This window comes from Arachis hypogaea, chromosome 17 (assembly GCF_003086295.3).
Source record: "Arachis hypogaea cultivar Tifrunner chromosome 17, arahy.Tifrunner.gnm2.J5K5, whole genome shotgun sequence".
Lineage (NCBI taxonomy): Eukaryota > Viridiplantae > Streptophyta > Magnoliopsida > Fabales > Fabaceae > Arachis > Arachis hypogaea.
In genome coordinates this window covers 43,143,588-43,170,694 of record NC_092052.1, presented here as the reverse complement: position 1 = coordinate 43,170,694, position 27,107 = coordinate 43,143,588, and the positions used below count along the sequence as shown (strand labels likewise).

At 37.5% G+C, this 27,107-nt stretch overlaps 1 protein-coding gene and 2 long non-coding RNA genes across 3 annotated transcripts; 1 reads left to right on the top strand and 2 right to left on the bottom strand.

Annotated features, from left to right (window-relative positions):
- The first annotated feature begins 2,589 nt into the window (after window positions 1-2,589).
- Window positions 2,590-15,351, top strand: LOC112763215 (uncharacterized). Its single transcript, XM_025808944.1, has 4 exons — window positions 2,590-2,708; window positions 14,212-14,309; window positions 14,430-15,134; window positions 15,221-15,351. The coding sequence occupies exons 1-4, from the start codon at window positions 2,590-2,592 to the stop codon at window positions 15,349-15,351; spliced, it is 1,053 nt and encodes a 350-aa protein (XP_025664729.1).
- Window positions 15,352-18,136: 2,785 nt separating this feature from the next.
- Window positions 18,137-19,249, bottom strand: LOC140180946 (uncharacterized). The gene is made up of 2 exons (XR_011875193.1): window positions 18,755-19,249; window positions 18,137-18,701 (listed from the first exon to the last, which is right to left on the bottom strand). It is a non-coding gene; the product is annotated as an uncharacterized lncRNA (long non-coding RNA).
- Window positions 19,250-21,090: 1,841 nt separating this feature from the next.
- LOC112765500 (uncharacterized) lies at window positions 21,091-24,878 on the bottom strand. The gene is made up of 4 exons (XR_003183798.2): window positions 24,039-24,878; window positions 23,885-23,966; window positions 23,659-23,772; window positions 21,091-21,287 (listed from the first exon to the last, which is right to left on the bottom strand). It is a non-coding gene; the product is annotated as an uncharacterized lncRNA (long non-coding RNA).
- Window positions 24,879-27,107: the final 2,229 nt, after the last annotated feature.

Genomic DNA, 27,107 nt, shown 5'->3' with positions numbered 1-27,107 from the left:
TGAATTGAATAGAAAAATAATAGTACTTTGCATTAATTCATGAGGAACAGCAGAGCTCCACACCTTAATCTATGGTGTGTAGAAACTTTACCGTTGAAAATACATAAGAACAAGGTCCAGGCATGGCCGAATGGCCAGCCCCCTAAACGTGATGAAGAGACAAAAGTGATACAAGGATAGTCTCAAAAATGATCCCAAGATTCATCTTAACACGATAGTAAAAAGTTCTATTTATACTAAACTAGTTACTAGGGTTACAGAAAAATAAGTAAATGATGCAGAAATCCACTTCCGGGCCCACTTGGTGTGTGCTTGGGCTGAGCATTGAAGCTTTCATGTGTAGAGGTCTTCCTTGGAGTTAAACGCCATTTTGTAACTTGTTTCTGGCGTTTAACTCTGCTTTGCAACTTGTTTCTGGCGTTTAACGCCAGAATAGGGCAGAAAGCTGGCATTGAACGCCAGTTTGCGTCGTCTAAACTCGGGCAAAGTATGGACTATTATATATTGTTGGAAAGCCCTGGATGTTTAATTTCTAACGCAATTGAAAGCATGCCATTTAGACTCCTGTAGCTCCTGAAAATCCACTTTGAGTGCAGAGAGGTCAGAATCCAACAGCATCTGCAGTCCTTCTTCAGCCTCTGAATCTAATTTTTGCTCAAGTCCCTCAATTTCAGCCAGAAATTACCTGAAATCACAGAAAAATACACAAACTCATAGTAAAGTCTAGAAATGTGATTTTTGTTTAAAAACTAATAAAATATACTAAAAACTAATTAAATTATACTAAAAACTATGTAAAAACAATGCCAAAAAGCGTATAAATTATCCGCTCATCAGAGGGTATCACTCCGGCTTTGAGGCTCTCTTTGGATAATTCTGTAGGAGGTTTTCTGCATATGAAGATGACTGATGAGGCCCTGGACTTGTTTGAAATGGTGGCTAATAATAGGTACTTATACTCCTCAGAGAGAACCGTAAAGAAAGGCGTTATGGAGCTGGATGCCTTGGATGCAATTTTGGCTTAGAACAAAGCTATGTTCCAACAGATCGTCCTCATCACTTAACATCCCAAGGGTTCTGTGTTTAACGCCGAAGGAAGAATTGGCGTGGAATGACTTCGGAATGGGTGACGCCAACCGCCCACCACCCGACATTTGGCACCAGGTATGCCGAACCCCTCCCCCCTTTTTAGTTTGAATTCAAACTACCAACAAATCTCCTTGAATCTCTCCCCTTTCCTCTTTCCCAACACCCCCTCTACCATCAAATAACTCTCTTCCCCAGAAACCCTCCCCTTTTCCAATCAAACCCCTCTTCTTTCTCTCACCAATCCCAACCCTCCCTTTTCCCCAAGATTCCCTCCCCTTCTCTATACAACCCACCAACCCCACCTATTCGTGCCCCCCTCTTTTTCTCCTTCCTTCCATTTTTGTCCCCACCCCTCCCTATATATACCCCTACTTACCTCATATCCCTCACACCCGAACTTCTTCTTCTTTCTTTTTTTACCTCTTTTTCCACGGCTCCCCTTCACTCTCTACCCTCTTCTTTTAATTTCCCATTCTCCCATTCTTACCACTCCCTCTCCCCATTTTCACCTTAAGCACACGACCCCCTCTCTCCATCACTTTCCACTTTCTCTTCTTCTTCCTCTTCCCACTTATCCCAACCGAACTTACTCCCCTTTTGTTCTCTTTTTTTTGCTCGAAGATAAGAAAATTTTTAAGTTTTGTGTTGTCGTGCCTCTCTTTTTTCTTATTTTTATCAATGGCACCAAAGGGAGGTGAGTCATCCTCAAGGAAGAGGAAAGGCAAGGCACCACAATTCGGTGACTATGACTCAAATCAGACATGAAGAGCACTTTTTTGAGATCACAGTCAAAAAGAAGGTAATCCCAGAAGTGAAGTTCGACCTCAAGCTGGATGAATATCTGGAGATTTGACAATAAATTGAGAGAAGAGGTTGGCAATTCCTATGCAATCCACATACCGATGTGGGCCAGCTGAAGGTCCAGGAATTCTAAAATAATGCGTGGATCACCTACAAGGACCTTGTTCGGAGAGTAAATGAAAAGAACTAACAAACGTGTGTGAGAGGGAAGGTATTGGATTTCAATCTAAGAATGGTTAGAGTTGCCCTTCGGCTACCACCTCTGGGCTATGGCTTAGAGACTTACAGTGAAAGGGTGAACCAGGATCGGAGGTACGTCCAAGTTCTAGCTGACATTTGCCTCCCGGGAGCTCAGTGGAGGTTGAGTTCGGATGAACAGCGGAATCAGCTAAGACGGCATAACCTCAAGCCAGTTGCTAGGAGATGGTTGGAGTTTATCCATAATGCTCTATTCTCCCCACTAGTAATCGTTTGAAGTGCACAATGGACAGAGCTATCATGATCCACTGTATCATGGTTGGCTATGAGGTGGCGGTGGAGGATATTATTCCATAGAAAATCTACAGCATCACCTCCGTCGCTAGCACTCATGCCAAGTTGGCCTTTCCTCATTTCGTTTACCGGCTTTGTGAGACTGTTGGCATCCGCTTTGAGAATGATTTTCCGATCCCAATTGAGCGGCCTATCTCGAAGAAGACCATGGAGCATGCACAAGAATATGCAAGGGTCCCGAGAGGGCAAGCTGAGGAAGAGGCTCAACAAGCACCTTCACCACCTTTTGTGCCTCAGGAGCATTACTTCCTACCTCAGGAGTACTGGTAGCAGTTGACCTCATCTCTTGAGCAGATGAGGATCACTCAGGATAGCCACGGCGTCCTCCTCCATTAGATTGTGACTGAACAAGAGAGTCAGCGCCACGAGCTTCACTAAGTGAGGCAAGACATGGGGCATCTGAGAGGACCTTATGGAGCACAGCCTGAGGAGGGAGATTGCCACCAACATGACTGAGGTGGTTGAGTTCTTTTCATCTTATTTCTGTTTCTGTTTCCTTATGTTATTTTCTATTTCATGTTTTCCAGTTTTATTGTTAATGAATGGCTCTTAGTAGTTATTTCCTTTAGTTCTCTGTTGTTTTAGTTTATGTCTTTTATTTTAAATAATGCCTTATGTATCATCCTCAAGTAGTATTTAAAAAGAAAAAGAAATGGCATTTATGATTAAAAGTTGAGTTTATCATGTATTTTCTTGTTACAATGCATGTGGTGGTGTATATGTTGTGGTTATGATTGTATTAGGAGAATAATGTGTGAAGTTCCTTGAACAAGGGGAACATTGACTTTTGAGGAACAAGAATTTAGAGAATTATTATGAAACATCCATAACTGAGAAGGAGGGTGATCCTTGAACCAAAAGAGATTGAAAAGAAAAATAAGAAAAAGAGAGAAAAAGAAAGAGCAAGAAAAGAAAAAAAAACAAAAAAAGGGTTGAAAGAGAAGCCAAAGGCTCTGAGTACCACCGACTAAGGAAATTGAAAGAAAAATAAGCTCAAAGAAAATCCTAGTCAAGTGCTTGTGGTGCTTATGTATCAAGTAAAAGCTTGAAAATAAAGCATTTAGAGTCATGACAAGGCTCAAGGTGAAAAGCACCCTACCCAAAAAAAAGCTAAGTTGCAAAGCTCTGAGCATCAATGGTTGAGATTTCAACTATATGCTTGTGGTGCTATCTCGTCAAGGAAAGGCTTGAGTCAATAGATCCGCAGGGTGCTTTATCACCCGGTAACCTAGACCAATTGGTTCGGGATTACCGATTGAAAGCTCACTATCAAGAGTTGCCTTGTGCTTGAGTATTTAGAGTTGTCAACAAAAGAATTCTCTCTAAAGTTCAAAGAAAGGAATTCAAGGATCAATCTGGACTTAACAGAGTGAGGTTTCATAACATCATCCAGGTTTTAGTTCGTTTGAGTTGTTGACATTCCCAAGTTTTAAGGAACAATGAAGAATAAGGATGCACTCATGATTACGACATTGTTAAACCCCACTCTTAGAACAAGCATGAGCTTCAATAGAACTCTTACTTTTAACCAGACCCATTCTATGTTTTCATTGTTCAAGTTGCTTGAGGACAAGAAACACTTTAAGTTTGGTGTTGTGATGTGTGAGCATCATTTGTATCTTTTCTATGTGATTTATATAGTTTTTCTATTGCTTTGTTAGAGGATTTTAGAGGATTAGCCCCATTGGATACTACTTTGAGTTTTGTGGCTTTTGATTGATTACAGGTAATACTTTGGTGAAGAATTTGTGAAAACGGCATTAAGAGATAAAAGAGGACCATGCGTACGCATCATCCATGCGTAAGCATCGCTGGAGCGAAAAGGGAGATTGTGCATACGCATTGTTGAGCGTACGCACGACCACAAGAGCTTAATTGGATCAATTCTTCTCTGGGTGCCTGGCGCTAAATGCCACAACCCGGCATTTAGCGCCCAAAGCTTCGTAGAGTGTGCCTCATTTCAGGAGACCTGGCACTAAACGCCCAGCCACCGGCGTTTAGCACCCAAACATATTTTTCACGTACAAGGTCCACTGCCTAGGTGGCGCCAAATGCCCAGAACCTGGCGTTTGGCACCGAGTGAGTACTAAAAAGGATGGGGACCATATTATAACAAATCAACAAGGCTTTTGGAGATTTGATTTTGTAAATCATAAGACTATTAGAATAGATATCTTAGAGTTTTCTTTAAGTTTCAAATCTATTTTAATTAGGACTATAAATAGGAATGAGATCCGCCCATGCGGGTACCTCTCTTCTCCTAATTTTTCATTCGGCACTTTTCATACTTTTTCTCTGCTAGAGTTTTCTACACCATGAGTAACTAAACCTTCATTGTTAAGGTTATGAGCTCTGTTTACTTGAATGGATTAAAAAATATTTGTCTTTCTATTCTTGATTAATGCCTTGATTATTATTTAAGGATTGGTTTCGTTCTTCATCTTAGGAATTAGTGATTATTGAGAAATAACTCTAATTCTACTTGAATTCTATTTGAGTATTGGAAAAGTTATATCATTAGAATTACAGGTTAAAATCTATTCCTCATAACTTCTAATTATCTGGACTTAAATGTGGGACGTAACATATAATTGCATTCTGCTTTTGGATTCTTAGGGTTGTGTGGCCTATAAATTGAAAATTGGACTTAACCTTCTTATATAACTGAGTGATCAAGGGATTGACGGTTGGTTATATTAGAGGAGATTGGATTGCCTAGGAATAAGAATTTAATCACCTGGGGTTTGCTATAAACAAAATCATTGCATGATCAAGGTAGTTGACATTGAATATTATTCCAGACATTTAAACATCTCCCATGCCTTAACTCCATTCTCATACCTTTTTCTCATCCGTTTAATGTTTGCTTTCTTGTTTTATTTCCTTTTATGCCTATTGAAAATCAAAACTCTCATTTTAACGTGTTTAACTAGAATAGCTAATCAACTGTTGCTTGCTTAGTCCGTTAATTCTCGTGGGATCGGCACTTACTCACCGTGAGTTTACTACTTGGTACGACTCGATACACTTGTCAGTAGTTGTAGATTAGAAATTACGCACCATAGACAACTCTTAGTAAATTCAAATATGGGGCAAAGGAGAGCTAAGAAGCAGTTTCATTTTTAGGAAAGATGGTGCGACAGTGAAAAGGTGATCTAAATTGTGAAGGAAACAAGGCAAGAAAATTCAAAAGACTTGCCTATGTTCAAACTCATTGCAAAACTTGACAAATGTAGGCACAAACTTGTTGAATGGAAAAGGTAGCAAGAGAGAAATTCTATAAGCTAGATTCAACACTTAAAGCAGCGACTAGAAGAGGAAAAAAATAAGGCAACTACAGCAGATAGCATGTGCATTAGAATTCTAAAAGAGGAACTAGTTGAAGTATATTTCAATAAAGAAAGATATTGGAAATCAAAGGCGAGAGTACAATGACTGAAGTGTCAGGACCAAAACACAAGGTTTTTTCACTCAAATGTCCAGATTTAGAATAAATACAACAAAATTTAGAGGCTTGAAGATGATAATAGAAATGTACACTCGAATTTTGAGGGTATTGAAAGAACTGCTCAATTGTATTTTGAATTCTTGTTCAGAACAAGCAATCCTATGGATCCAGAAGGGACAATAAAAAAAGGATACTATGAAGGTAGGAGGTAAAGTGAGTAATATTTTCTATAAATTATTTTTTCGTACCTGGGGATGATGGAATTATGCTAGATTTTACCAATTCTTTTGGAGTATTATGAAAGAGGATACTATGAAGGCAGTTATCATTTTTTCTCAGGGGGCCGAATGCTAAAATCCTTTAATCGTACACACATATGCCTCGTTCCAAAAGCTCCTACTATAGTTAAAATGATGCAGGTATGACTAATTAGTTTAAGCACATATTTTTATAAGATTATTTATAAAGTTCTTGTTCATAGAATGCAATTTATTATGAACCAAATCATTAGCGATAAGCTAATAATCAAAGTATTTTTATTAAAGGTCATTTAATTAGTGATAATATTCTTATTACACATGAATATATGCATTTTTTGAAGAATAAGAGGTTTGGTAAGTGGGATATGGCTTTGAAACTCAACATGAGTAAAACGTATGATAAGGTGGAAAAGAGTTTTTGTGGAAAATTATGAAGCAACTAGATTTTTGTCACATGTGGATTAATTGGATACAGAAATGTGTTACTACTATCTCATATTCTGTTACTATAAATCGACAACCTACAAGTTTTTTTAAACCTACAAGAAGACTCCAACAAGAACATCCTCTTTAACCCTATCTATTTATCGTTTATGCAGAGTCTCTCCCATCTGCTCCACAGGGAAGAATAGAATAACGATATTACTGGAATCAGACTGAATAGTAACTATCCTAAAATTAACCACTTTGAGGCATGTCATAATATTATGCAGATTTTACAATAGTACAAGTGTTGGTGAGCAAGAAGTAAACCTAAATAAATTGGCAATTTTTATAGCCGAAATATCCCTCCAGCCGAAAGGAAAAATTTGGCTCATATTATGTAGGTTCTAAATGTTGGCAAGTAAGATAGGTACCTGGGCCAACTACAGTCCATAAATTAAAAAAAAATCAATATTTACCTATGTCAAAGATAAAGTTATGTAAAAGTTACAACATTGGATCTCTCAGTGAGTGGCTAGGAAGTGCTTATCAAGTCAGTGGAAGCTACAATTCCAATTTATACTTAGGGTGTTTTAAGATACTTGAAACATTTATAGACGAGGAAATTCAAAAATTATTAATGAATGTTTAGTGGAGTGAAAAGTAGGGAAAAAAGAAGCAACAGTGGATCAAATAGGATACTCTTTGTGTAGCTAAAAATTATAGAGGACTGAGATATAAAGATCTCAAGGCATTTAACTTAGCTATATTGAAAAAGCAAGGGTGTCATTTAACCTAACTATCTTTTCTTACAGGCAGGCAGTGGTTACAATCGCTCATGGGGATGGAGGAGCTTGTTGAAAGGAAGAAAAATAACAGAGAGGGGGTGTGATGATAGATTGGAAGAGCATCTATGGTTAAAATTTTGGAATAATCATAGGTTGATTCACATGGGTAACTTACTCTCAGACAAAACTAGGTGATTAATCCTAATCTAAGTCAGATTTCACAACTCATTACAGAAATTAGAATCTGGAATGAATAGTTCATTTCAAATAATTTTTTACCAGATATTACACAGAAAATCATCCAAATAAGAATTATAGATATAGACCAACATATGAAATAGAGAAAACAAGGGGCATACTGATGCACGGAAAATCTATATCGCTACAAAGTTTCCTTCGGCAAGTATACCGAATTGTTGTCAAGTAAAAACTCACAATAGAGTGAGGTCGAATCCCACAGAGATTGATTGATTGAGTAACTTTAATCAGAGGAGTGTTCTAGTTGAACTAAGCAGATTTAAATTGGGATTTGCAGAAATTAAAATGGTGAAAACGTAAATTACATGAAATGTAAATAACGGAAAGTAAATGGCAGAATATAAAGTACAGAAAGTAAATTGCAGAAACTTAAATGGGAATGGGGGTGATGAGCATAAATGTAAAATAGCAGAATATAGAGAATGGGGAGATCAGAAATGGGAGGCTCATTGGGCTCAGGAGATATTGTATTCTCTGGATCAAGTCCATTCTCATCTCTTCCTCAATCCATGCAACTCATTGATCTCTTGGCAATCTTAGGTGATTGAATCCCAATTCCTTGGCAATTCAATCTCTCTAAGCTTGAACAATTGCCCAATTCCTTGATCTAATTGCTCATGGGAAGAGATGAAGTACGATCACTAATTATACCACATGTTTTTCTTGATCAAAGTATTGGGAGGATTATATGTCACTATATCCATCCAACCCCTAATCCAGTCCAACATGAGAAAGTATTTCTAGCATGATTTTCCCATTCCTCTTCCAAGGTTTAGAGAAAATCCAAGTATGAGCAATTTCTCTTCTGAGACAATTGCTCAATTGGATGAAGAGCGAAAGCTTTCAAGAAAATCAAAGAGAATAGAAAAAAGAAGAAGAATAAGAACTATGATTGATCCATTGAATTACAACAGATCTCCCTAACCCAATGAAGGTGGGTTTAGTTGTTTATGGCTCTAGGAATGGAAGATGGAAAAGTAAAATACATTCTAAAAGTAAAATTAAATTACAGAGAAAAGTAAATATAGAGTGTTTTCAATCCTAGATCCCCGAGGTCTCTTTTTTTCTTTCTAGTTCAAAACTATCCCTATATATACTACTTCTCTGATCTTCAGTTATCTCTGCAAGTCTCTGGATGTGGGCCTTTGAGCTCAGTTGAAACAGTTATAATCTCAGTGGGTGTTGCTTAGCTTGCTTGGAAGAGTTTGAGTTAGGTATCATTCACGTTAGTCAGGCTGTTAGTGTGGTTAACGTCAAGTGCAAATTCCTGGTTTGAAGACGTTAGTGACACTAACTTGGTCACTAACGTCCGCAACCTCTTTGAGTCACGTTAATCCCACCGTTAGTGGCACTAACGTGGCCACTAACGTAGCCTTTCCTAACTTTGATCACGTTAATGGTGTTAACTTCACCATTAACGTCCAATTCATCCTTTCCTCCACGTTAATGGCCCACATTAGTGGCATTAACATAGCCATTAATGTGGGTATACCCTGGCTTCGAACAGGTTAGTGGTGCTAACTTCACCACTAACATTGCAAACTCCCCTTTGTTCCACGTTAGTGCCTACGTTAGTGGCACTAATGTGACCACTAACGTGGGCTTCTTTGGCCATTCCTCACGTTAGTGGTGCTAACTTCACCACTAACGTTGCAAACTCCCCTTTGTTCCACGTTAGTTCCCACGTTAGTGGCACTAACGGGGCCACTAACGTGGGCTTAATTGGCCTTTGAACACGTTAGTGGTGCTAACTTCACCACTAACATTGCAAGCTATCCCCTCTTCCACGTTAATGGCCATGTTAGTGGCGCTAACGTGGCTCTTCTCTGCTTCTTCTTATCTGAAATCAATCAAACAAAGTGAATCAAAGTCTTGCTCTTAATCATGAGATGATGCATCATTCATTCTATCATCAATCCTTGCATTATTCTCATGAAATTATTTAGAATTCACAATGTTTGCTTGAATCAAGTTATGAATGCATATCCAACCAAATACTTGCTTATTGCCTAAGAAAATGCTTGAAACTAACCTATAACATACTAAAAATGGCTTGTGAAACTAGCCAAGATGTCCTAGCATCACAACACTAAACTTAAATCTTGCTTGTCCTCAAGCAAGTGATAGAACATAAGAAGAATGAGATGAGAATACAAGAGATACAAGTCCTTATTCAGAGAATTCAAATCCTTGGTCCATGGAGTTTCATGCATGGCAATTTAGGTTCATGTTCTTGCTGGTTTTTAGGCTATCATATGCTCCTGAATTCTCACTCTATTGCCTTCTATGAGACTCTCATTCTTGATCCTTAACTTAGCTCTATTTTTGTTTTCTTTCCTTCTTTAGAGCTTAGTGCTTTCTGTAGCTAAGTGTTCTGTGTTGAGCAGCTCTTTAGGATAGGCTTTCAGCCAACACTCCCGAACTAGTTGGTTCAAGGTGCTAGGTGTTAAAACACCCCTAAGGACCTAATCACCCAAGTCTCTCCTCAGCACATACACACCACAGGCACATAGTTTGTTATTTCATTCCTGAGACCTTGGTATCCAGCACCTCTTTGGGTTACTAAATGTTTTGTAATAAGGTTGCTCTTGATAGTGGACTTTCAGTTGACAATCCTGAGTTAGTTAACCCAAGTTATCAAGTGATGAAGCACTCCTCAGAACTTACTTTTCCAAGCATATCCTTGTACAAAAATACCACAAACATATGCCTCAAGGTTCAACTATTGGTGCCAAGCTTTATTTCTTGCTCTTTTCTTTCTCTTTTCAGTTTTTTTTTCTTTCTAGGATCTTATTTATTATCTAAGTCCCATAGAATGCACTTCAAACTCATAATTCAAGAGATATCTTAGCCTTGTTTCTTATTAATGAACCAACTTAGCTAGCAAATACCACCACAAACACTAGGATTTTATTCTACAACATTGGATTTCACTCTTGTTTTTCCCAACTGATGAGCAGATAATTTATACACTTTTTGGCATTGTTTTTACATAGTTTTTAGTATGATTTAGTTAGTTTTTAGAATATTTTTATTAGTTTTTAAATAAAATTCATATATCTGGAATTTACTATGAGTTTGTGTATTTTTCTGTGATTTCAGGTATTTTCTGGCTGAAATTGAGGGGCTTGAGCAAAAATCAGATTCAGAGGTTGAAGAAGGACTGCAGATACTGTTGGATTCTGACCTCCCTGCACTCAAAGTGGATTTTCTGGAGTTACAGAACTTTAAATGGTGCGCTCTTAATTGCGTTGGAAAGTAGACATTCAGGGCTTTCCAGAAATATATAATAGTCCATACTTTGCCCGAGTTTAGATGACTCAAACTGGCGTTCAACACCAGCTCCCTACCCTATTCTGGAGTCAAACGCCAGAAACAGGTTACAAAGTGGAGTTAAACGTCAGAAACAGGTTATAAACTGGTGTTTAACTCCAAGAAAGACCTCTCCACGTGAAAGCTTCAATGCTCATCCCAAGCACACACCAAGTGGGCCCCGGAAGTAGATTTCTGCATCATTTACTTATCTCTGTAACCTTAGTAACTAGTTTAGCATAAATAGGACTTTTTACTATTGTATTCAGAGATCTTTGGACGTTTAGTTCTGAGATCATGGAGGCTGGCCTCTTGGCCATTCCTAGACCTTGTTCTTATGTATTTTCAACGGTAGTGTTTCTACACACCATAGATTAAGGTGTGGAGCTCTGCTGTTCCTCGAGTATTAATGCAAAGTACTATTGTTTTTCTATTCAATTCAATCTTATTCCTATTCTAAGATATTCATTCGCACCCAAGAACATGATGAATGTGATGATTATGTGACGCTCATCACCATTCTCACTTATGAACACGTGCCTGACAACCACTTCCGTTCTACATGAAGATGAGATAGAATGAGTATCTCTTAGATATCTAATACAGGGGACCGAGTCCGAGATATTAGAGTCTTCGTGGTATAAGTTAGAACTCATGGACAGCCATTCCTGAGATCCAAAAGGTCTAAACCTTGTCTGTGGTATTCCGAGTAGGATCTGGGAAGGGATGGCTGTGACGAGCTTCAAACTCGCGAGTGCTGAGCGTAGTGACAGACGCAAAAGGATAGTAAATCCTATTCCAGTATGATCGAGAACCGACAGATGATTAGCCATGCAGTGACAGCGCATTGGATCATTTTCACAGAGAGGACGGGATGTAGCCATTGACAACGGTGATGCCCAACATACAGCTTGCCATGAAAAGGAGTAGGAATGATTGGATGAAGACAGCAGGAAAGCAGAGGTTCAGGAGGAATGAAAGCATCTCTATACGCTTAACTGAAATTCTCACCAATGAATTACATAAGTATCTCTATCCTAGTTTATCTTTTAATTATGTTAATTATCAATTCTCTATAACCATTTGAATCCGCCTGACTGAGATTTACAAGGTGACCATAGCTTGCTTCAAGCCGACAATCTCCATGGGATCGACCCTTACTCACGTAAGGTTTATTACTTGGCGACCCAGTGCACTTGCTGGTTAGTTGTGCGAAGTTATGACAAAGTGTGATTCACGTTTGAGAGCACCAAGTCTTTGGCGCCATTGTTGATGATCACAATTTTGTGCACCAAGTTTTTGGCGCTGTTGCCGGGGATTGTTCGAGTTTGGACAACTGACGGTTCATCTTGTTACTCAGATTAGGTAATTTTATTTTAATTTTAAGCTTTTATTTTTATTTTTGAAAAATATTCAAAAAACAAATTTCAAAAAAATAAATTATTCTGTGGCTTCAAAATTTTTTTAAGAATGAATTCTAGAGTTTCATGAAACTTGTTGAAGCCTGGCTGGCTGTAAAGCCATGTCTAACTCTTTTGGACCGAGGCTTCCACTCATCAGCACAGAAGCAAGTTGAATGAAGTATCAGCTGTTGTATGTCTGATTTGTATCTGCTAAAGCTTGGCTGGCCATTGGCCATGTCTAGTGTTTTGGACCGGAGCTTTCACTGAAAGCTTGGCTGGCTAGTGAGCCATGTCTAATTCCTGGACCGGAGTTTTAGACTAACATTGCAAGATAACTGGAATTCCTATTAAAAATTTTGAAATCCTTATTTTTCTTTTCAAAAGAATTTTCGAAAAATTCAAAAAAATTAATAAAATCATAAAAACCAAAAATATTTTATGTTTCTTGTTTGAGTCTAGTGTCAAATCATAAGTTTGGTGTCAATTACATGTTTATCTCTTTCTTGCATTTTTCAAAAATTCATGCATTGCATTCTTCATGATCTTCAAGTTGTTCTTGATGAATTTCCTTGTTTGATCTTTGCATTTTCATGTTTTGCATCTTTTCTTGTTTTTCATATGCATTTTCAATTTGTTAGTGTCTAAAAATTAAAAATTTCTAAGTTTGGTGTCTTGCATGTCTTCCTTTTCAAAAAATTTTCAAAAAAATAAGTTCTTGGTGTTCATCTTGACATTCAAAGTGTTCTTGGTGTTCATCTTAACATTCATAGTGTTCTTGCATGCATCATTTGTTTTGATCCAAGATTTTCATGCATTGAGTCTTTTTGATGTTTTTCTCTTTCATCATTAAAAATTCAAAAAATCAAAAAAATATATTTTCCTTTTTCACTCATAAAATTCGAAAATTTGAGTTGACTTTTTCAAAAAATTTTAAAATCTATTTGTTTCTTATGAGTCAAATCAAATTTTCAATTTAAAAAATTCTATCTTTTTCAAATATTTTTCAAAAATAAAATCTTTTTCATTTTTCTTTCATAATTTTCAAAAATTTCAAATTGATTTTCAAAAATCTTTTTCTTATTTTTATTTCATATTTTCAAAATTAATGCTAACAATTAATGTGATTGATTCAAAAATTTTAAGTTTGTTACTTGCCTAGTAAGAAAGGTTCAATCTTTAAATTTTAAAATCCTATCTTTTTGTTTCTTGTTAGTCAAGTAATCAACTTTAATTTTCAAAATAAAATCTTTTTAAATTTCTTTTTCAAATCTTTTTCAAAATAAGTTTCAATCACATCTTTTTCAAAATTAATTTCAAAATCTTTTCTAACTTATTTTCTAACTTCTTATCTTTTCAAAATTGATTTTCAAATCTTTTTCAATTAATCTTATCTTTTTGTTTGATTCATATCTTTTTCAAAACTACCTAACTAACTCTCTCTTTCTAATTTTCGAAAATCCCTTCCTTCTTTTTCAAAATTCCTTTTTTTATTAACTAATTGTTTTAATTTTTACTTTAATTTAATTTAATTTTTCTTTTTTGTATTTTCAAATTCTAACTTTAAATTTAATTTAAAAACAAAAATATTTTTCTTTTCTTTTCAATGATTTTCGAAAATTCTTCTCCCTCATCTCCTTCTAATTATTTATTTATTTACTGACACTCCTCTTCATCTAAGAATTCAAACCCACTCCTCTCCCCTGTGTTTGGATTCTTATCTTTTCCTTCTTCTATTCTTATCTTCTTCTACTCACATAAAGGAATCTCTATACTGTGAAATAGAGGATTCCATATTTTCTTTTCTATTTTCTTCTTTTTCATATGAGCAGGAACAAGGATAAGAACATTCTTGTTGAAGCTGATCCTGAACCTGAAAGGACTCTAAAAGATTATACAATCTGTCGAGGCGTAGATTATCGAGTGTACGAGTCGGAACCAACAACATTCTATGCTAAATGTACACAATATGGCACAGGTTGTGACTGGCTGATTAGAGTTAGCAAAATGTGTAAGAAGTACTGCTGAGAGATAAGGAGGTATAATGGTAGTCACACTTGTACTAGAGCAACCATTTCTCAAGACCATTTAAAGTTAGGTTCCGACACAATTGTGGAACCAATTAAGCTGTTGGTAGAAGTTGACCTATCTATAAAGGTGAAATCAGTCATTGCGGAAGTACAAGCGAAGTTTAACTATACTGTAAGTTATCACAAAGCATGGTTAGCAAAGCAGAAGGCAGTGGAGTCAATTTTTGGCGGTTGGGAAGCTTCGTATGAAGCTTTGCCCATATGGTTTGAGGCCATGTATCACAAAGAGCCATTAGCAGTCGTTCACTTTGAAATAATGCCTGCGTACCAGGGTGATGACTTGGTTCCTAATATCCGTATTTTACATCGAGTCTTCTGGAGTTATTACACTTGTATTAGAGCATTCAGACATTGGAAGCCAATAGTACAGGTAGATGGTACACATTTGTATAGAAAATATAAGGGTTGTTTGTTGGTGGCAATTTCACAGGATGGCAACAATAATATCATGCCTATTGCATTTGCCATATTGGAGGGAGAGACATCTGAGGCGTGGCACTTTTTCCTCAGTAACTTGCGACAGCATGTGGTGACATGTGACGGCGTGGGCCTTATCTCCGATCGACATGAGTCCATCAACTCAGCTATTGCTAGGACTAATGGAACATGGTCTCCTCCTAGAGCTTTCCACATGTTTCGTATCAGGCATATAGAGTCGAAGTTCCTGAGGAAGTTCAAGTCTCCATACTTACAGAAGCTTATCGTCAACATAGGTAAATATGAATACCAATAAAATTTGTTATTGTTTCAGATTCTGTTATAATGCATATTTTTACAAGGAGGCCTTTTTTTATCACAGGATATTCGAGGACGGTTCGCGAGTATGAGATACGTTTTCAGCATTTACACGAACGTGGTGAGGCTTACACTAACTGGCTAGACCGGATCCCACGTGAACAGTATGCTTTGGCGTTTGATGGTAGTTACTGATGGGGTCATATGACCACCAATCTAGTAGAATGCATCAATTCAGTCTTAAAGGGAGCACACAATCTACCAGTCACTGCACTTGTAAAGGCAACGTTTTATAAGCTTAATAAGTTGTTCATAAGAAAAAGAGCCGAGGCTGAGGATTGTATTAATGCTGGACATGTGTTCTCTAAGCTTGTGACTTCTAAATTGCATGTGAATCAGCGGGCATCGGGAACTATCCAGGTTAGTTGCTTTGCTAGACAGAATGAGGTATTTGAAGTACGTGAGATACTGAGTGGAGTGGAGTATGCAGTTGACCTACATCGAAGATGTGACTGTGGTGAATTCCAAGTGGACCGAATTTCGTGTCGACATGTATTTGCTTGTTGTTTAAATCAGCGGCTTGATTGGCAAGTGTACGTTCATGACATAAACAAGATGGACCATGTTCGACGAGTATACAGAGCTAGGTTTAGAACACCGGAGAATCCAACAACGTGGCCTATTTATCATGGACCTCGATTTATTGGCAATCCGTTTCTTAGGCGGGTTGCCAAAGGTCGCCCAAAGATGACCCGCTTCTTGAATGAGATGGATACTTGGATGTTGTGTGCACCAAGGCGCTGTAAGCAATGCGGGGCCGAGGGCCACAGCCATAGCAGATGTCGTCAACGTGGTGGTGCAAGTGCAGATCCACTGGAGGCGGTAGCGGTGGCAGTGGCGGTGATGGAGGTGGCTGTGGTTGCTGCTCTTGGTTCTCCTGATCATCCACTGGATTGTCCTGCTGATTCTCTTGAAATGCGAGTTCAGTCAATTGCAAGTGAGCACCATATGTACCTCGATACCAGTGCATGTAAATATCCAAAGGATAATGTAAAGGCACCAGGGGGAAAGCAAGAATGTGACTATACCGATTCGTCCATTGCATCACCCAGAATGAGTGCACATCGGACCAATCTTGATTCTTAGGTCCAGTCAGTACCTCGCCGTGTGATACACCTAGATCCTGCTCTTGATGAGGGATGCCCTGACTCAACCCAAATTGTCTACTCACCCTATTAGACGCATGCCACTCAATGAATTCAAAAGATATTAGCGGCACCGTTGCACTCCAAATAACCGAGTGCTGGCGGATGTCAGCAGGAATCACGCCTACCTCAATGCGATCAACTCCATAGGCCTCCCAAACAAACTGAACACATTAAAATTAACAGATGATTACAAACCAGATAATAATACGACTAAACATAAAAATATAATACATTGCATACAACATACTTGTCCTTCTTGTAGATCGTCCAACGACCTCCTAAAGTGAGCAAGAGAATTGTATCTGTAAGGCCGATAATCACGCTCCCAATTACGCCAACTGATGTCAAACAATCCGTTATATACATTGTAAATCTCAAGTAAAATGTGCTACACTTATTCAAATCAGATGATGACTATTTTTACCTGTTTGCAATCGGAAAGACTCGAGGATTGTCAGGAATCGACGAAAGAAATGGTAAACGGATCCAAGCCCAAGTCATCAGAAGGGTCAGTGGACCATCGATCTCCCTGCAGTCGACACGAGTGGCCCTACACAATGCTCTATACAACTGTGCCAGACATGCCGAACCCCAACTAAATTGTATGATCCCGCCAAAGTTATGGAGCAACGACATAAATTTTCAGTGCACCGATGCCCAAGACTTCTCCCCAAACAGAATGGTGCCAAATAATAACATTATGTGGCACTTTACGTACCTTGGAATCTGAATTTCATTATCCAAGAATAAATGATCCTTCAATCTCCGAAACCAGGTCAAATTTATGAAGCTTCCCCGACAATCAGTCTTCCTAGGTGCAACACCAAAATGATGCAAGTATTCGACCTCTAAGGCCTCATAACTACTCAGGGTCGGTCCTATAACTGGAAGACCATCTGTCGGTAGACCAAGAATGATCGCCACATCCTCCAATGTCACAGCACATTCACCAACTAGAAAAAAATGTGTGAGTCTCGGGCCGCCATCTCTCAATCAGAGTATTAATCAATGCCGACTGACATTGGACTACTCCAATCTGAGAAACGTGATAAAACCTAGTCTCCTATAAATATCTCTCCACAATTGGATTGTACGGATCCGGTAACAGATAATGATCACATATTAACATCCGTAAACCCTGCAAAATATAGATATATGTCACATTAATCAAATATAACCATCATTAATTAATTAATAGTATTTAACATTTTTTCATTCTCATACATATAACCATTATTATTATTATTATTATTATTATTATTATTATTATTATTATTATTATTATTATTATTATTATACCGCAAATTTTTTTTTAATTCATACATTAAGTTCATTTTTAGAATTACTATTTACTGTTAGTAATTTCCTAAACCAGGCTAAAGTAAACTAAACAGCAATAATAATAATAATACTAACGATAATAACAATAACAACAAGTACCAAGGTTGCGAGAACCGGACCGGTCATTGAACCGGTCAGGTGACAGGTTTAATGGTTCAATGGTTCAACCGGGGTCCAACCGGAGTTGAACCGGTTTCATTAAATATATAATATAATTATTGAAAATTCAATATACAATTTTAAATATACAAATTCAATAAAAATTTCAATCCATCATGATCATGTTTAATTCTAGAAAAATAGAAAACTTAATATTGAACAACACTCTCATTCCTGTTTAATACAAGGGTATACTCTCATCATGATCCTCTGCAATATTCAATTCACAATCAAAAGAGGAAAGACAAGCAAATGGATAAAAACAAAAACAATGAAGGAGAATCAAATCCGTAAACCACATTAAAATAAAGGAAATCTGTCATATGACTTGTAAACAATGGAAATCTGTCAATAATCAAATACCAAATAATCATTTACTAGCTTACTTCTTTATGGATGAGAAACTCACTTCTCCTTTCTATTCATTGATCCTATTCAGACCTTCAAAATGTTACTCCTTATTGTCACACCAGCCATTAAATCTATCCGTTACAAACAATGACAATACTACAATAAATTACATAACTTAGTTAAAGAAACGATTTCTTCCCTAACCCAGCCACAACTATTAAAAATTCCAGCCAAAACTTGCCAGCTAGTTACTGAAAACTAACTATAGAAAGATACTGAGCAGGCACAGAGGGCGTGATCGCCTGCAAGAACTGCTCCAGATTGCTCAATCACTTCTCAGCATTATCTTGTGGCTGTGGGTTACTTTGTGATTGTTCCATCTGTAACAATCAGAAAATCAAAGGCCAGAAAATAACTTCAGAAAACCATGAACAAATAAATAATTCAGCAACCAAAATCATGAAGCAGCAAACAAATTCAAATAACCTCAGCAAATCAAAAACCACAAAACCATGAAGCAGCAAACAAATTCAAATAACCTCAGAAAATCAAAACCCAAAACCTTGAAGCAGCAAACAAATTCAAATAACCTCAGCAAATCAAAAACCACAAAACTATGAAGCAGCAAACAAATTCAAATAACCTCAGAAAATCAAAACCCAAAACCATGAAGCAGCAAACAAATTCAAATAACCTCAGCAAATCAAAAACCACAAAACCATGAAGCAGCAAAAAAATTCAAATAACCTCAGCAAATCAAAAACCACAAATCATGAAGCAGCAAGGAGGAAAAATAGAACAAGTGAATAACAGAGTATCACCGGCAGCGAGTAACGGCGACGACGGAAGAGGAGGCGAGCTCGGCGACGACGCAACAGGAGGCGAGCTCGGCGACGACGCAACAGGGGGCGAGTTCAGCGACGAAACAGGACGCGGTGGTGGTTGCCGTGCTCAACGCCGTCGCTGCTGTCGCTGCGGGATGCGGTGGCGATGGCGGTGGAACTGTGGGTGTGAACTACTTTTTCAGTGATTCTTCTTCTCTTCTGGCTTCTGGAGTTCTGGGATCTGGGTGATTTCTGTGAACATTAGGGATTTAGGGCTTCGTTTACTCGTTTAGGCGTTTAACCCCCTTTTTTTTTTAAACTCCCAAAACGACGCTGTTTAGCATTTTTATTTTCAAACCAAAAACCGTAAAAAAATCGGACGGTTCTTCCAGTTCACCGATTAATCGCCGGTTCGACCGGTTTTTTGACCGGTTTTTTGCCAAATGGTTTCTGACCTTACCCGGACCGGCTAGGTGACTGGTTCCCGGTTAATCCGGTTGAACCGGCCAATCCGGTTCGGTTTTCAGAACCATGACAAGTACAATAATAATATAATAATATACCTCACTTAATTAATTACTTATTACTTGCTTAACTTCAATAATTATATTTAAACAACTTCTACATTTTAACTAACTCACAGTACAATACAATAAAATAAATTATAATTACACATTTATCGAATTAATAAGATACAATAATTAATAATTAAATATTTAAATAATATCTATATCAATATATAATGGAGATACATAGGTTTAGTATCCAATTCTTTCTCTCCTGTAAATAAAATTACGTCAACAAAATATTAATTATTTATTATTTATTATTAGTATTTTTCATACATAATAGCTCATAATACAATAGTATATAAGTGATCAATATATCATTATATTACAATAACTGATAGTATATAAAATATAATTATTTTATTAACAGTTATTTCAATGGGACAATAGTATTTAAATTATAAAGAAAAATAAATCATTATTAACTAAAGTCATTGGAATAATTAAATCTACAACACATGGTTTACATATTTTTTATGTTCAATATTTATTTTTTAAAAAAATTACATATAAAAGTGTACGCATTAATCAAATCTGTACCAATATATAATATAATGAATTTATACATAACGGTTAAAAAAGTTACAAGAGCTATTATTTTTTATCTTCTGTGATTAAAAAAGCATTGGATAAATAAAGATTAATTCTTTTTATTATAAAGATTAATTCTTTTTATTATCAACGTAAACACAAAAAAAAAAAAAACAAGAATACATTACAGTATCTATAATCTATAACAATATATAATGCCGATACGGAGTTTTCCTATCCAAATTTACTTTTCAATATTGTCCTTAATAACAGAGATTCTCTCGTACATGCGTCAGTTACTTTAAATAAAAGAACTTTCACCATTAACAGCAACACATGTTCATCTAACTCATTTTTATTCTGTATTTCACTAATAGTTGTAGGAACCGTACCCTCTTCTTCAATTCTTTATTCCAATCATTTATCTTTTTAATTAATTTTATCATTTTCAATTTTTCTTATTTCTCTTTCCAATTCTAGATGTGCTTCTCTGTATGTAACAATTATTTGGATGAGCTTTTGTGATTTTTTAAACTAGATAATAACTATGCCAAATGTTGATTTTCGACGCCATGTATGAAAGGAGGAAAAAAATAATTAGGGGTGATAAATAATTTTTTATCGATCTTATCGTTTTATTATATTCTTTATGTGAGTACTTTATACCAACAGTTGATCTCATTATTCTGTTATAAATTTTTTTTATTTCATTATTTAATTTTTAGTACTTCTCTTCTCATTAGGTGCACTTTTCTGTATTAATATTGTTGCCATTGTAACACCCTAACTACCAAAGCTCACACTTCCGGCTGCGCGACTCTGATAGTTCGGACATTACGACGACTTTATATTATTTAATACTAAAATATGAGCCTGTTTAAAACTTTAAATCGCAATACCGATCCAAAAATACTTTCATCCGATATCATACATCCATAAATACCATACAACTTACAAAACTCATAAAGAGTACATCCATATATATACATACATATATATAAGTAATATTACAACCATAATCCAATACAATTCCTATCCCTCTTACAGATTATATCAAGATAAAGGCGAGGGTACAATAAACCATAGCTAAAATAATACAGAGCATCACAACAATTAAATAAGCTCTTCGTAACTTCTGCGCCCATATCCTGAAAGGGAAAAAATGTAGGGGGGGTGAGAACATCATCCTCGAAAGGGTTCTCAGTAGAGGGTTTTTGGGAATTACTGTAATAGGATACGTGAAGATAACCGCACCAGTGATTCATAACCGTCTTATGCCTCTTTTCAAAAACAACGGTTTACAATAGAAGTAAAGTCGGAAATCTTTTTTGAAAGAGGAACCATTCAATTCTCAAAAACTCAAAAGCCTATCAAAACGGTTTATCTATACTGAAACAAAATAGGCTTTCATATTTTATTCCAAATCAGAAACATAAAACCGAAATCAACCATCGGTTCATCTCATTCCAACCACGGCCCTAGGCCCAAACAATCCAACAATCAACCAATCACCACAGTCCAACAGAATCCCAGTAGCAAACACAAATAGGAAGTTCAAGCACAAACAAACAGTTATTACGAGTAGAACAGTTAGCAATTAATCACATAGGCAAACCAAGTATAATATGCACACCCAACCAATGTCACACAAATGCATATGATGCATGCCTGTCCCTAGTGGCTGATGATATCATCTGTCGGTTACCAAGCCAACCCGACGTGTCCGGTAGCTAACCCGGACACAGTCTCTCTGTTGCGCTTTATTATCATTAGAGGGTATCTGCGCCCTGTCGCCATTAGAGGGTATCTGCGCCCTGTCGCCATTAGAGGGTATCGGTGCCCTGTCACCCTTACAACCAGAGAGAAAACACAAGCATACTCGCATACAACATTCATCTCAGCCATCCGGCTTAAGTTCACAATTCATTCAATTGCATACATGCATTTATACTCAACCATGGATCACCATCCATCTCAGCCATCCGGCTCACGGTTCAATTCAGAACCAGCCAATTTATCAATAAATACAGCCCTTCGGCTTAAGTTCATAATTCATAATCAGTCATACGGCTCACAACTCATTCGGCAATCAGCCATAGTTCAATAGCATACACGGCCATTCCGGCTCACAACAAAACAACACTTCCACCATTCAACATCATCAAATTCATAAAACCGGCATTTAAGCCATAAATCACTTTTCTCAAGCCATTTCACTTTGAAATCAAATTTCAACTCTTTTTAGCCTTGGCTTTAAAGATCTCATTTCTCAAATCATCTCAGGCTCATAAGCCAAATTTACTCAAAGTGAGTTCCCTTTTTAAAACAAAGCCACTCTCGGCATTCTCTTTCCAAAACTTCCAAAACCATGGAAAGTTAAAGATTCTTTTTGGGAACATTCAAAATCACCCATCCAACAATGGGATTTTATAACAAAAGTTTCTTGCCAGAGTCCCAAGTCTTTAGGGAAGGTCAACTTATATAAATTCCTTAAAATTCATTGAAACTTTTAAAATCATAGATTCCCGGTTCAAGTAAACAAAACTGAATTATTATGAAACCGATCATACAAAATCACAAGTTCCAACCCGGTCCAAAAATCAACTCATTTGAAACGGAACCGGTTCATTTGAATCAAACCACTTTCAGGTTTCTTTTTGGAACCCATTTTTCTAGCTCTTCCAAAATGCCTCAAACTTGATTACTCAATCAAAAGTCTAAATTCCTTTAAAATCACTAAAAGCTCCTTTTTATATTGAAATCAATATTAGAGCATCATTCTTTCCTTCAGTGATTCAAACTGTACAAATAGTTCATTTCTAAATAAGCCGAACTCAACGCATAAAGTTCATTAAATAAATTAAGCTTGAAAACATAAATATTCTCTTAATAAATCAATTAATACAATTTCTCAAATCCAACCCTTTTTAAATAACTTTACAAACAAGAGTAGAATTTTGTAGAAATTTCGGCAGCACCTCCCCTAAAACTTGGACTTTTGCCACCCGGTTCGGGTCCCAACTAAACCGATTCTCATTCCTTTTTAACAGCCCAAAACCAGAAATCAATTCAAAAGCAAACTAAATCCAACAGTCGCCTCAGTGGCATATCTCAAAGAAACTATTTTAGAAATCAACTCAATATCAATCAATTTAACTCATTTCCAAAGCTTTAAAGAATCGGTTCAGCAACAAATCATTTATCAAAACCAAATCAGTGAAAGCAAACCAGGCTGAATTCCAAAGAGTATTCTATCTTTCACATCATCAAAACAATTGACTCAATTCAAACCAATCCTCAACGGAATAAACTCATATTTCAAATCTTTAAAGAATCAACTTTAAAACATTACATTTCACAAAGCTGCACAACAATTCAGCCAAACAAACATTCATAAGCTTTCGAGACAATCAAATAATACATAAGGCCGATACAATCACCAAATACACATTTTCTCACATCAGTATCCATATGTAATAATTCCAATACATAAAGTATAGTTTTGGAAAGCGCCCCTACCTCAAAACGCAAATCCATAATCCACACGCCTCATAAGTTCTTTTCACCTCAACTCGAAATCAAAGGCAGCTTCAAAGCACAGCCCCACACATTTTCGCAGCAGCATAAACAGCTCTAAATTACAACAAGCAACCTCAGTTACTAAACTCTAAGAACATTAATACCGTAAGGGCTTTAATACACGTACGGGACACTAACGTAGGGCTTTCGAAACATAATTTCTTACCGGAATTTCAACACGAAGTAGCTGCGATTTTGAACCGGCCCAACAGCAGCTCCGGCGGCGGCCAGAAGCTCTGGTGGATCAACTATAAAAACCGCGCAGCATTAAAACCTTCTCAAGATCCAAAATGACCAAAACCGCAAATTAAAACCCTTACCGGCATACTTCTCCGGCGACGGCGGCAGGAGCGGCGGCTTGAATGGCATCCAGGAGCTGGCAGCAGCGGCAATAGCTCCCTGCCTGCTCTTCCGATCGCATCTCCTCCCCCTCAGATCGGACCGGTGGCAGACCCCTCATCAGTGGCGGTGCTGCAACTACGAAAGGTGAGCAACAGCAGCGGCGCTGCGGCAAGGAGCACAGCAGCGGCGTGTCTGGGCGCGGCGGTTCCAATGGAGGCGACGCCGGTGACGCAAACATTGGCTATGCCTGGTGGTCAGACTCCCAGCTCGCCTCAACTCTGTCTCTCCTGCTCGGTGTGACTGGGCGGCCTTCCTCCTCCTTCGAGTTCAACGGTAATGGACCCGCGGCGGCGCTGCACTTCCTCCATCGGTCGGCGTCGGCGAGCGGCAAGACATGACGGAAGCCCCGACAACGGCGACCCACGACCACCCCCTTCCTCGCTTAGCTCTCCGTTTCGACCTCTCTCTCTCCTCTGTTCGCAGTTCATGGCATCGGCGAGGAAGGCTTCTACGGCTACTCAGCAGGACGCGTCAGCGGTGGTTCCAGGCCGACATGGACTGCGGAGGCGGCGCGACGCGGTGAGCTGCCCTCTGTCCCTCGCGCGGTTCTGGCGGTGATGCGGCGGCAATGGTGGAGCCCAGCGTGCGGCGCAGCGAGCTTTCCTCCTCCTCTCCTCATCCGTAACTCAGCCCCTCTCTCTCTGTTCTGTTTCCATTTGAGGGCTTTGTATGTTTGCTGCTGTTTTTGGGGGAAAGAGGGACGAAAGGGGTAGGGGTCTACTGCTGCGGCTGTGTGTGTGAAGGGAACCAGGTCGGGTACGGGTCACTGGGTTAGGGTTTTATTTTTTTGAAAATTAGGGTTAGGGGCATTTTGGTAATTTCACTTAAAATAGGGATAATATAGTAATTGAAACCCAAATTAAATCCAACACTATTTGTACATAGAAAATACTATTTGCTCATCAATTTTACAAATTATTTTCAATAAAATGCCCAAATCCAATAACTAGAAATAATATAATTAAATCATTTATTTTCCAAAATAGCAGTATTAATATTTAAAATATTAATTATTTAATCCAAACCATATAAAAATCCTTATTATTTCACAACTACCAATTTTATAATTCAAATATAGAAAATAATCCAAACATCCTATAAAATTGGATAATAATCATAACTCATCTCAAATCTAATAAATCAAAACTTGCCTTAATTACCTTTAATAAAATAATTTCTGAAATTAAGGCTATAAATAACTATATGATTTGAGACTTGATCATAATAAGACTTTTCAAAAGTTCTGGATCTTACATCCTACCCACCTTATAAAAATTTTTGCCCTCGAAAATTGATACAAAATAAAAGAAATTCCATAACAGTTCACCCTTGAACACATTTAAGGAAGAAGCAAAAATATCTCAAAATATAATCATATATATATGATTTTCAAATACTTTTAATCGTCATATGCTTAAGGGTGTAAAGGTGATGAGTATTTTGGAGGAAAAATGAATTTCTCCCAAAACACACAAATCTAACCGGCAAGTGTACCGGGTCGTATCAAGTAATAAAAACTCACGGGAGTGAGGTCGATCCCACAGGGATTGAAGGATTGAGCAATTTTAGCTTAGTGGTTGATTTAGTCAAGCGAATCAAGATTTGGTTGAGTGTTTTGTGATTTGCAGAAATTAAATTGCATGGAATTAAAGAGAACATGAATTAAATTGCTGAATCTTAAAGAACAAGAAATTAAATAACAGAAACTTAGAATGCAAGGAATGTAAATTTCGGAATCTTAAAGTGCAAGAAATGTAAACAGCTGGAATTGTAAAGGGAATTGGGGAATGGATTTGCAGAATTTAAACAAGGAAAAGTTGAATTGCATTAAACAGAAGAGGGAAAGGGAATTGGGATTGAACCGGATATGAAGCAGAAAAGTAAATGAACATAGAAAGCAGTAAACAGAGAAGTGAAATGGGAAATTCAGATCTCAGGACCCAGAGACTAGAAAACCAAGTCTAGATCTCAATGCCTTCCTAGATCCAACAAGAACAATTGCAAGGAAATTGTAAATTGCAAGGAAAATAGATGAAGAGCAATTAACCGGAAATGAAATTCAATTAGCAGTAAAGAAACAGAGATCCAAGATTGAGATTGAAACAGAATTTCTTCAATTCTCCAATCCAAGATCCAAGACAAGTGTAATTGAAATTGAAAGCAATAAAACTGAGAGGAAGAGAAGTGAATTCTCCTTCCCCAAGACAAAGAAATTAAAGTTCACTCAATATCAAAAGCTCTCCGAAAACTATTATGAAAATTCCAAAAGGAAAGCTCTCTGAAGAACTTGAATTCTATCCTATTTATACACTTTCTTCAAATGATCTTCAAGCCTTGAGTTGGGCCTTTGCTCTTGGTGGAATTAGGTTGAAAGAGGCCTTGGTTGATTGCTCTTGAAGTTTGAAGAAGAACCAAAGTGAACCAATTGAACCGGGTTTGGGTTTTGCAAAAGTTGGACCAAAAGTTGGAGCTAAAGTTAGGGGTCTAACTTTGGCTCCAACTTTTCATAGCAGCCCACAAAACTTGCTGGTATGAACGTTGGCCTTCCCTTGTGTGCTAGTGGCGCCAACGTTAGCCACCAAGTTAGGGGGCTAACGTTGGCGCAAACTTTTGCTCCTCTCCCTTGAATTTTCATGTGCCAACGTTAGCCTCCAAGTTAGGGGTCTAACGTTGGCGCAAACGTTGGTGCCCAGGGGAGAAATTCATGTGCCAATGTTAGCCTCAAAGTTAGGGGGCTAACGTTGGCGCAAACTTTTGGAGCCCAGGGGAGAATTTTCAAGTTCCAACGTTAGCCTCCAAGTTAGGGGGCTAACGTTGGGGCTAACTTTTCAACCAAAAGTTTGTGCAAAAGTTTGATGCTAACTTTAGGTCCAGCTTCTTGCTTCCTGGTTCAATTTCACTTATTCCATTGTCTTCTCTTTACTCCTAGCTATTCCTTCTTGCTTCAACCCTTCTCCAAGCTTTCTTCACCTATAATTAATCAACCA